This window comes from Histoplasma capsulatum, genomic scaffold, assembly GCF_000149585.1.
Source record: "Histoplasma capsulatum NAm1 scaffold_4 genomic scaffold, whole genome shotgun sequence".
NCBI lineage: Eukaryota > Fungi > Ascomycota > Eurotiomycetes > Onygenales > Ajellomycetaceae > Histoplasma > Histoplasma mississippiense.
In genome coordinates this window covers 57,577-69,201 of record NW_001813979.1, presented here as the reverse complement: position 1 = coordinate 69,201, position 11,625 = coordinate 57,577, and the positions used below count along the sequence as shown (strand labels likewise).

Here is an 11,625-nt window from a genome sequence, read left to right as displayed (position 1 = left end):
CAAACCCGTCCCCAGGAGCGCATTTAACCCCGTTGGGACCGGAACCCGATGGATGAACCCCATCCAACCCGTTGGACGTCGAAACCGTTGGATGAGGAAGTCGAACACGCTGGACCCCAACCCGTTGGACGTCAAACCCGTCCCAGGAGCGCAATAACCCGTTGGGAGTGGAACACGCTGGACCCAAACCCGTTGGATGTCGAACCCGTCCAAAGAGCGCATTAACCCATTGGACCCGAACCCGTTGGATGAACCCATCAACCCGTTGGACGTCGAACCGGTTGGATGAGGAAGTCGAACACGCTGGACCCAAACCCGTTGGACGTCAAACCCGTCCCAGGAGCGCATTAACCCGTTGGACGTCGAACCCGTCCAAGGAGCGCATTAACCCATTGGACCCGAACCCGTTGGATGAACCCATCAACCCGTTGGACGTCAAACCCGTTGGATGAGGAAGTCGAACACGCTGGACCCAAACCCGTTGGATGTCGAACCCGTCCAAGGAGCGCATTAACCCATTGGACCCGAACCCGTTGGATGAACCCATCAACCCGTTGGACGTCGAACCGGTTGGATGAGGAAGTCGAACACGCTGGACCCAACCCGTTGGACGTCAAACCCGTTGGACGTCAAACACGCTGGACCCAAACCCGTTGGACGTCGAACCCGTCCAAGGAGCGCATTAACCCATTGGACCCGAACCCGTTGGATGAACCCATCAACCCGTTGGACGTCGAACACGCTGGACGATTATATCAGAAGGTAGAGGGGGGGAAGATCGAGTCAGGGGCATAGAGGTCAAATGACATCACAGGTGAGAGGCAGATGTTGACGAGCACCACATAGAGATAAAAGATATATGCATATATAAAGATCGATGAAGCAAGAGGAAAAGGAGCAAAAAGAAAGAGGGTAAAGAGATATAATATAGCTAGATCAGGGTCCAAAAATATTGGAGTTTTAAAGAGCATTATCCCATACAATAATGGGCCAGGGTTAGGGTTACAAAGAGTGAGAGTAGAGGCTGGGGGGCAGGATGAGGTGGTCAGAGTCAGGGTTAGAGTGAGGGGTGTTCAGGGAGGTCAAGGTCAGGGTAACGCATTGGAAGTTGAACGCATTGGACCCGAACCCGTCAGACCCAAAGCGGTTGGATGAACGCATTAACCCGTTGGATGTTTGAAGGCGTTGAACATCAAAGCAGTTGGAAGTCAAAGCGGTTGGACGAACCCATTAACGCATTGGACGTTGAAACGATTGGAAGTCGAAGCGGTTGAACGAACGCGTTAACCCGTTGGACCCAAACCAGTGGGATGAAAGCATTTAAAAGTCAAACCCGTTGGACATGCCGGTTGAAGGTTATAGGGTTAGGGTTAAGCAGAATATGATGGAGAGGATCGTATATACCGGTTGGGGCACGCCCGTTGAATATCGCGTTGGATATAGGGGTCAGCGTCACGGGAAATACGTCACGGAAACGGAAGCGGAAACGGAAGCAGAAACGGAAACCCCAGGGTTACAACCCCAGGGGTTAGGGTTAGAGTTAAACAGAATATGATCGATCGCGTTGGATATAGGGGTTTGCGTCCGGGAAATACGTCACGGAAACGGAAACGGAACCGGAAACGGAACCGGAAACCCCAGGTTTTCAGGGTTAGGGTTATGATGGAGAGGATCGTATATACCGGTTGGGGCACGCCCGTTGAATATCGCGTTGGATATAGGGGTCAGCGTCACGGGAAATACGTCACGGAAACGGTCACGGAAACGGAAACGGCAGTGGAAACGGAAACGGAAACCCCAGGTTTTCAGGGTTAGGGTTACCCCCATTTACTTGAGGAATTGGCTTTTAGTTTGACCTGGAATTGGCTTTTTTGGTGAGAACTTGGCAAGACTTGGCAGGGCTTGGCTGGGCTTGGCAGGTTTTAAAACCCAAGTAAGATCACGTGATAAAAGCCAGGTAAGATTATGTAATCTGACCCGACTTTTCTTAACGTAATCAATAACCTTCCCGATCAAATACCCTTCCCGATCACTTCTTCACTCTTTTCATGTTTATAACTAAATAGAACAACAATCACATAAGAAAAATAGATTAATCATATTAAGAATCATTTACAAATCAGCTTTCACACGTACGAGCAGTATGTCCAATAGTACCACATGTACTGCACCGTGGTGCTGCTCGTTTTCGTGGTTGAGAGTCAGAAAAACCTCAACCTTCTCATTTTCCTGTTCATTGACACTTCGTACGCGATCTATTCCTTCTTCAACTCTTAAAACCCCTTTCTGAGCTATATATGTACGACCTTTCCCTCGCTTTCTCTTTTGCTTCTCATTTGCAGCTCTTAGTTCCTTGTTTTCCTTTGCTAAAATAGCAGCACTACACATAGCCATTTGACACCCCTTGATCAGCTGATTCATAGCTCGATTGGTTGGACTGGATGAACCCTGTGTACGATGTTGCATGTATCCTTTAATCTTCTTGGCCTGGAGATCCACTTGTCGTACATTGTGTGGTGTGGCTGTGGCCCAGGAGGCTTGAGAACTATGAGAAGTTCCTGGGGGGGTGGGTGTATGCATCTGGGTATTAAGGCGTGAGAGAACCTGCTCTGGATCGTACGGAACTAACCCTGTAGCTTTAAAACCACTTTTGATGTTGTTCTCATTCAGGGCTTCCATATGAGCTGCTGGATAGAGAGTCAAAAACTCTTCCTTATCAATGTGATTGATGCCAAGCTGCATTTGCTTCTCCACCTGTCGTCTGTATGCCTTCTTTAGAGGAGAGAAACAGCTAACATCCAAGGGCTGAAGAAGATGAGATGAATGAGATGGCATGTAGAGAGCAATGATGTCATTCTCAGAGCAGAATTGATCAAACTCTGCTGAAGCATGACTTCCATGTCCATCAAGGATCAAGAGTCGATATTTGCCCTTCGTACGAGATCGAGTGTCCTTGTCAAATATCTCCTTAAGCCAGATCAACCCCAGCTTATCATTTGTCCATCCATTCTCACTGACTCCAATCACCCAGTCATGTGGCAGCTTCTCAGTCTCATACCAATGGGATTGGTGCATCTTTCCCTTTAGAATAATCATCGTACGTAAAGCCCAACCAGTTGCATTAACTCCTGCAATAACAGTGGCCCATTCCCGATCTCCAGGCTGTATAAGATTCGGACGATCAACTCTCTCAGATCCAGTAATTACTCTGGCTGTCCCAATAACTCCCATCTGAAATCCAGTCTCATCAAAGTTGTATGTATCTTCCTGTGCAATCCCATACTTTGCAATGGTGTTTCGTACGAGATTAAACCATCCACGAATAATCTCAGGATTCTCACATAGAGCTCGCTGGTGATCATACTTTCGAGAGAATGTTGATTTTAACTCCTCATGACGATTAAAAAAGTTTCGTACCCAGCATTCACCCACTGTTGGAGGGGGTTTGGATTCAGACTTGATTTCTCGTTCAGAAAGAAGCAAATTGGCCATATTTCGTACGGTTGTGATGCGGGGTGACTGGCCTCGCTCAGTCATGGATAGAATCCACTGAATAAGAGATGCTTCCTCTGTAAGACTGAGTTTTCGGTTTTTTAACTGAGAATCTTTTCGTGTTGTGCGGCCGTGTAATCGATCATATAAACTTGAATAAGGAACTTCGTACGCGCGTGCAGCAGCTCGAATACCTGAGATTTGACCTTTATCTAGAGCCTTAATAGCTAATAGAATCCTGCCTTCTTGATAGAAGTTTCTTCTGTCACTTGTTGTTGACATTTTGATGAATAAATTGTATGATGTGTCTTAAAGTGAAGAAGTGATCGGGAAGGGTATTTGATCGGGAAGGTTATTGATTACGTTAATAGAACAGTATTATATAATCTTACCTGGCTTTTCTTACATAATATTTTATATTTAACGTAATCGATAAGCGAGCGAGCCACATAAGCAAGCGAGCCACTTCCCACCTGCCATACAACAAGAATGCTCTTCAAGTCCTGAATACAACCCAAAATTAACAAACTGATATTATCAATTATTTCCTGTACGTTTAGAGCATGTACGGGCAGTATGCCCAATAATCCCACATACACTACACTGTGGTGCTGCACGTCTTCGTGGTTGGGACTCAGCAGCCTCAACCACCCCTCTTTCCCATTCATTGATGCTTCGTACGCGATCCAAGCCTTCTTCCACCCCCAAAGCTCCCTCTTGGGCTACATATGTACGGCCTCTTTCTCTTTTGTTTAGCATTTGTAGCCCTTAACTCCCTATTTTCAGCTGCTAGAATAGCAGCACTATGCATTGCCATTTGACATCCCTTGACCAGCTGATTTAGGGCACGATCAGTTGGGCTGGGTGGGCTCTGCGTACGGTGCTTAATATATCCTTTAACTTTCTTAGTCTGCTGCTCTAGCTGGTGTATATTATGTGGTGTAGCAGTGGCCCAGGAGGCCTGAGAGCTATGAGAGGTCCCAGGTGGGGTGGGGGTATGCATTGTGGTATTAAGGCGCGAGAGAACCTGCTCAGGATTGTATGGAACCAGCCCAGCTGCCCTGAAACTGCTCTTGATGTTGTTCTCAGTCAGAGCCTGCATCTGAGCTGCAGGATATAGGGCCAGAAACTCCTCCTTGTCAATATGATTGATCCCAAGCCGCATCTGATTCTCCACCTGTCGTCCATATGCAGTCTTCAAGGGGGAGAAGCACCCAACATCCAGTGGCTGAAGAAGATGAGAGGAATGTGGTGGCATGTAGAGAGCAATAATCTGATTCTCAGAGCAGAATTGATCAAATTCAGCTGAGGCATGGCTTCAGTGCCAGTCTAGAATCAGCAGTCGGTATCTGCCCTTTGTACGGGGTAGAGTCTCCTTGTTGAACACCTCTTTCAGCCAGTACAAGCCCAGCTGGTCAGTGGTCCAGCCATTCTCACTGACTCCAATCACCCAGTCATGCGGCAGCCCTTCAGTCTCATACCAAGAGGACTGATGCATCTTTCCCTTGAGGATAATCATTGTACGGAGAGCCCAGCCCATTGCATTGACCCCAGCAATAACAGTCACCCATTCCCGATCTCCAGGCTGTACAAGCTTGGGATTCCTAGCTCTTTCAGATCCAGTCACCACTCTGACAGTCCCAATAACCCCCATCTGAAAGCCTGTCTCATCAAAGTTGTAGATATCCTCTTCCAGAATCCCATACTTTGCAATGGTGTTTTGTACAAGCTTAAACCACCCACGGATAACCTCAGGATCTTCACATAGTGCACGTTGATGGTCGTACTTGCGGGAGAACTTGGATTTCAGCTCTTCATAGCGATTGACAAAGTTTCGTACCCAGCATTCACCCACTGTGGGTGAGGGGTTGATTCCTCGACTGGCAAGAAGGAGATTGGCCATTTCTCGTACAGCTGCAACCCGGGGTGGCTGACCTCGCTCATCCATGGCTAGAATCCATTGAACAAGTGATTCTTCTTCTGTAAGGCTAAGTTTTCGGTTCTTTGGGGGAATGTCCACGCGTGCTGTACGACCAGAGACACGGTGAGTGAGGGTTGAGCGAGGGACATCATACAGCTTTGCTGCAGCTCGTATGCTTGAAATTTGATCATTTTTAAGTGCTTGAATGGCTAAAAGAAGCCTTCCTTCTTGAGCAGAGACTTTATTTCTTTGAGTGGTTGACATTTTTGTTGAAAAGCATTCTTGTTGTATGGCAGGTGGGAAGTGGCTCGCTTGCTTATGTGGCTCGCTCGCTTATCGATTACGTTAGCTAGAAGCTAATTCTATGGTGTACCATTAATTTACATAGAAGGGGTTCATTTTTTGGCGGTCGTCAAAAACAGTCTACTTGTATGACCTGAGTGGAGGGTGCCAGATTTTGGCGGTCGTTAAAATTTATGCCTACTTGCCTTTTTCTATAGGTAACTACTGCTAATAAGGCATACCACATATATTATTTAATACCGTAGTGATCTTAGTGATCTTGGTGATCTTGGTGATCTTGATGATCTTGGTGATCTTGGTGATCTTAATGATCTTGGTGATCTTAATGATCTTGGTGATCTTAATGATCTTGGTGATCTTGGTGATCTTGGTGATCTTGGTGATCTTAGTGAATAATTTTATTAAGTATAAGAATGCTGCTACCTCTTAAACTTCATTTTCTGTAGCAGGTTACCCTCAATTCATGCAGATACTGCTTACTTTATTTCAAACCTTAACAGCTTAATTTCCTTGTTAGTTTTACTACACCTTGCAGATTTTAATATACCTTACCAATTCTTCTCTTACTCATAAACCTCACATAATTCTCAGCTTCTAGCAATGGCATCCAATATGTCTAGTAAGCATTCTTATCTTATCACCTATATCTTTTGGAAGCTTGTGATTTTGGTAGCCTTTAAAATTCCCATATATGCATAGTATTAATGTCATCTTGCTATACCTCAAGGTATGTCAATCTACCATAAATAGTATTACTTAATATACATACTAAGATGTGCTATACAAGCTTATTATGCATCATCCTCCTTGACGCTTTTTGGCGAGCGCCGAAAACCAATCAGCGTTACCAATTTTTTAGCGGCCGCCAAAAACTCAGCCGTTTCATGTTCATCAAAAAGCTTATTCTAACATCAACCCTAGCTATTGTGTACACCAACAAATCATGTATATAATTTTGGACTCAGTTAGAACAATTACAATTATTACTTTCTTGGAGTCCACAAGCTTATTCTTGGAACTAATGCAACTGATATGAATAGCTTAATTAATCCTCTAACTACTTTCTAGTGACAAAACCCCATCCGATCATTTTTGATCCCATTCGGCTTGCTGTCATCTGCAAGGATTGCCAACATGGTGTCTCGATGGCATCACTCAGCAAACACCTAAAGGAGGAACACAGATACCCTGACATTACAATTGATTCAATCAAAAAGGAGTTCCAAGCATATAACCCAATTGGGCCAGCAGACCACGCTGAGATTCTTGCCGCGGCTGAGCACGGCTACTCATCAAATATAAAAGTCCATGAGGGCATTGCCTGCAACTTCACTGGGTGCAAGTACCATTGCATAACAACTGGTACTATCTACAAGCATTTGTCGCAGGTACACAAAAATGAACCATGGCCTGTCAACCAACCAAAGTACCAGACTGATGTTCTTGTTTCAACCCTTTTCACATCATACAAACATTACTACCCGGTATCTCCACCGTCCCCGGCAAGCAGTCCTAGTAATCCACACGAAGACGACCCCCTATCCGAACTCAAGGCCGAATACGCAATGCTGCTACACGAATGCTCTCGTTTATACGCGATTGCACCAACAGAGCCAACGCACCTTACGGTATGGGACAAACGCACACGCTTCCCGCAGACATATGCAGGTGCAGATATGTCAACAATATCACGACTATCATTCTCGAGTAATGCCGATGATTGCCCCCAATGGGGACATTTGCAGAAGTTGATGGCATATACCTTCAGGAGAGCCCATGACCGCTGCCAGGCAACAAATCATGTCTTGCTTCGCCTAACAGCATCAATTGGACCCGAGCCCAGCCCAAAACCGCTGTCACCCTTAGGCCCCTGCTCAATAAAAAACTATGCACTGACATGGAGGAAAGTTTTCTTAGTGGCGCTGAGAATTCAAAGCTGTGACACATCTGCGATTGATGGATGGGTGCCCTCCTTATCTGAGGATTTGATTAAAGCATTTAATGCTCTTGACGTTTTTTTACGTCAGCTCCCCGACCAACTCACAGAAGATCATCTAGAACATGGCATGCCAATCATACTCCAGTGCTCCACAAGTCTCATCCGCCAACCCATGGAGATCCCAACCAAGACCGTGGTAGGCTTTTTCATTGCCAGTACCTCATGGACTCGCTCCAATCGATGGGCAGCCCCTGACCATACGACGCCCCTATTGAGTGCAATCATTTATGCCTTCCGCATGTTTACACTCTTTACAGTACTGATTAATGAGTCTCCGGAGGATGTACACGAACGTCTGTTAGTTGATTCTGCCAAATATCTCCATGATGGGAAGCAAGTTTATTTTTCCGAGGCGTTTAATCTCCGATTAATGGGCAAAACGATTTGTCGAGATTTTTATCAACGAGAGACGGTCCGATGGAACCAGACAAGAACGATCCTCACCATCGACAGTACTGAAATCCACCTAACCCAGCTATATGACTATATCCGCCGCCTAATTTCCTCCAATCGCACCGAGCTGTGCACAATTCTTGGCGTGGATGAGAACTACCTTGAGCAGTTCTCCCCCAACAAATTCTGTGACAATTGGAACGTGCAGCATAGAGGAGTCTCAATTATCAGTACTGCTGTCCCGCGTGCTCCGGACGTTGATCCCAATTTCTTGGATGGGATATGGCGTTATACCAATAGATTGATATCAATGCCCAACTCGTTTGTGGCCATCCGCAATGGAAAGGTGCAGATTGATCCCAAGAAACAGCGCGAGTTTACCACACTATGCCGCCGCGTACAGAAATTCCTCAGCAATCTAGCGGTTCTCCTTGTATACACTGGCGGCCTGCCGATGCGAGGGCCAGAATTGATATCGACAAAACATGCCAATGACGCCAGCACCCTTAGAAATGTATTGTTGCATTTTGATTCTATGGTTATATTGTCTGAATACAACAAGACGGATAGCATCAAGGGGAAGCCAACGGTTGTTGCTCGATATCTTCCTTCGTCAGTTGGACAAGTAGTTTTATGCTACTTGTCGGAGCTGCGGCCGTTTATCGGCAGATACTCTGCATTACAATCTGAGAGTACAAATATGGCACATCTGACGAATCCCCTCTTCTTCACATGCCCTGAGGCGGCACCAATCACCCCAGCCACCGTCTCGGCCCAGATGGGGTTGGCAACCGAGCAGAGTCTGGGCGTTCGGGTTAAGATTGCAAAGTGGCGGCACGTCGCGGTGGCTCTCTATCGAGAGCGGATCCAGACAGAGGAGGATGAGAAGGAGATACCAGATATCGCGCATATCCTTCAAACCGGGCATTCCGAAGAGACTGACTCTCGCCACTATGCCCTGACTGCTGAAATGATCACTGGCACGACGGACGAAACACTACGAGCATTTTATAGGGTATCTAAGAAATGGCATACAATCCTGGGCATAACCGACCAAGGAGATGCAACCCACCCGTTTTTGGCGACCGCCACAATTTCCCCCCCTACTGCACCCTCCCCAATGATTATGGCGCCCGCCAAAAAGTCAGCCCTGCCAGGTCAGAACCTTAGCCACGGCCAAGGTGCAATAATGCCCCCATTGCAACACCCCACACCATCAAGCCCCAGAGCTAGCCCGATTCCCGTTACGACTCCAGCCGCCCCGATAACTATGGCGATCGCCAGAAACGAACACCCTTCTAACCAGACCCCATCTAGCCGCCAGCATGCAACAATCCCTCAATTACAGCAACCCACTCCATCAAGTATGAGAGCTAATCAGATTCCCACTATTCCTCCCGCTACCCAATCACAGAACAAGCGCATACTAGGCCAAGCCGGTGAACCAAGCAACCCGAATAAAAGGGTATGTACCACGGAGACCAGAGCTCTTGAGAAGCTGAGGCTGGTCCTACAAAAACCAGATGCTGAATGGCGCAACTCGACCCAGCGAGATGCAACAATTGAGTGCATCAATAAGGTTGATAATTTGATGGTGATATCTCCACCGGGATCAGGAAAGACCCTCATCTTCATCATCCCTGCAATGCTGGCCCCAACGATGACTACAATTGTGATTACACCGTTCATATCCCTCCAATCAGACATGATATCCCGATGCAGTCAAGCTGGGGTCCAGGCCGATGCATGGCACCCAGCGATGTCTCGTGCCCCACATATCGTATTTGTGACTCCAGAGCTAGCAATGCACCCCCAATTTCAAGTGATGGTCCAAAGACTCTGCGAGGAAAAGCAGCTACCGCGCTTGGTGGTTGACGAAGTGCACTGTGTAGTAACTGATGGTAACTATCGGCCAAGTTTCAACAGATTAAAATGGGTGGGCTCAGTTGCGGTGCCATTGCTCTTAATGACTGGGACGCTTCCACGAGAGATGAGTGACCAGGTGCTTAGCCGTCTGGGTTGCGACCTTCGCCCCGCCGTTGAGATGCGTGAGGTCTGCACGAACCCCACCATCCAAAGGATACTGCGCGTTATGGACGATGATGAGATACATACCACTCTGCAGGAATACGTCTCCCAAGCATCACCACAGAACATTGTACTGATATTTGCAATCTAGTACCACATTGACAGGCTAAGACCAACACCACAGATATAGAAACATCTACATATTTTAGTATGAGGTGATAGAGCAGCCTCTGGGCATTAAACTGATATATTCCATATTCCCATAGTCCATGTAGTGGTGGAGATATTGTGGTTTAAACAATGGAGGGTTCTATGGGACGATAATACCGTATTAGGTTAGCGTATATTTTCTACAGCCGCGCTAACCCGTTACAGTATTATCGTCCCAAAGTCCCGGTCAGCGCAAGGAGTGGTTAGATGTGCATGAAATCATGCATGCTGGCTCTCTACCAAACATATTCAATGCTATTTAAGTTGCAGGTCAGTGGAATAGAAATTACGTTGTCAATCAAGGATGCAATTCTATCCAACAGGTGGGGGTGGAATGGACGTCCATTCCATTCAGGGTTAGAAAACCGACCAATCAGAGCAGGGCAGATTGGACGTACATTCCATTTGGTTTCAGACGTTGAACGTCTAATCAACTACGGAGTCAATTGACTTCAAACTTTGCATGTAGGCCGGAGTGGATATGAAATACAACATATCCAAATCAAAAGCGATAATTCCGCCGGGAAGGGGTTAAATTTTAGTGTCAAAGTCAATGAGTTGAGGTGCGATGTTTGATGGGGTAAGCCATCAACCCAACCAGACCCAACTAAATATCTATATTTTCACCCAGGCAACGGAGCGGTGCAAAGCGGTGCAAGATCAACAAAGTAAATTAAAATAGCAAAATATATAAAAAAACCGAAAGGCTTCATTCTGGAGTGATTTTAAACACAGAAAAACAAACATTAGTCGAACACGCTGGACCCAAACCCGTTGGATGTCAAACCCGTCCAAGGAGCCCATTCACCCATTGGACCCGAACCCGTTGGATGAACCCATCAACCCGTTGGAAGTCGAGCACGCTGGACGATTATATCAGAAGGTAGAGGGGGGGTTTCAAAAATATGGGAGTTTTAAAGAGCATTATCCCATACAATAATGGGCCAGGGTTAGGGTTACAAAGAGTGAGGGTAGAGGCTGGGGGGGAGGATGAGGTGGTCAGAGTCAGGGTTAGAGTGAGGGGTGTTCAGGGGTCGAACCCGTTGAACGAACCCGTTAACCCGTTGGACCCAAACCAGTGGGATGAAACCATTTAAAAGTCAAACCCGCTGGACATGCCCGTTGAAGGTTATAGGGTTAGGGTTAAACTATCCAAGTTATACATAGTGCGTGGTCCGACGCGCCCCCGTCCGATTTTCTCCGTCCCTGATTGGCCGCCCGTGCGTGCTCCCGCTCCCGCCTCCGCGTGCCCGCAGTGGCCCGGTCGCGGTCGAGCTCC

General features: G+C 46.9%; 3 protein-coding genes across 3 annotated transcripts; 2 read left to right on the top strand and 1 right to left on the bottom strand.

Moving 5' to 3' along the window:
• Positions 1-2,112: 2,112 nt before the first annotated feature.
• HCAG_04041 (hypothetical protein) lies at positions 2,113-5,395 on the bottom strand (the record flags this gene model as incomplete). The annotated part of the gene is made up of 6 exons (XM_001540151.1): positions 2,113-3,267; positions 3,418-3,549; positions 3,885-3,995; positions 4,090-4,214; positions 4,372-4,797; positions 4,930-5,395. The coding sequence occupies 6 exons, from the start codon at positions 5,393-5,395 to the stop codon at positions 2,113-2,115; spliced, it is 2,415 nt and encodes an 804-aa protein (XP_001540201.1).
• A 336-nt stretch (positions 5,396-5,731) lies between these two features.
• On the top strand, positions 5,732-6,112 carry HCAG_04040 (predicted protein; the record flags this gene model as incomplete). The annotated part of the gene is made up of 2 exons (XM_001540150.1): positions 5,732-5,757; positions 5,962-6,112. 2 exons carry the CDS (start codon positions 5,732-5,734, stop codon positions 6,110-6,112), a joined length of 177 nt encoding a protein of 58 aa, XP_001540200.1.
• Positions 6,113-6,600: 488 nt separating this feature from the next.
• Positions 6,601-11,023, top strand: HCAG_04039 (predicted protein; the record flags this gene model as incomplete). The annotated part of the gene is made up of 8 exons (XM_001540149.1): positions 6,601-6,661; positions 6,785-7,344; positions 7,801-9,265; positions 9,426-9,472; positions 9,523-10,156; positions 10,403-10,471; positions 10,816-10,909; positions 10,978-11,023. The coding sequence occupies 8 exons, from the start codon at positions 6,601-6,603 to the stop codon at positions 11,021-11,023; spliced, it is 2,976 nt and encodes a 991-aa protein (XP_001540199.1).
• Positions 11,024-11,625: the final 602 nt, after the last annotated feature.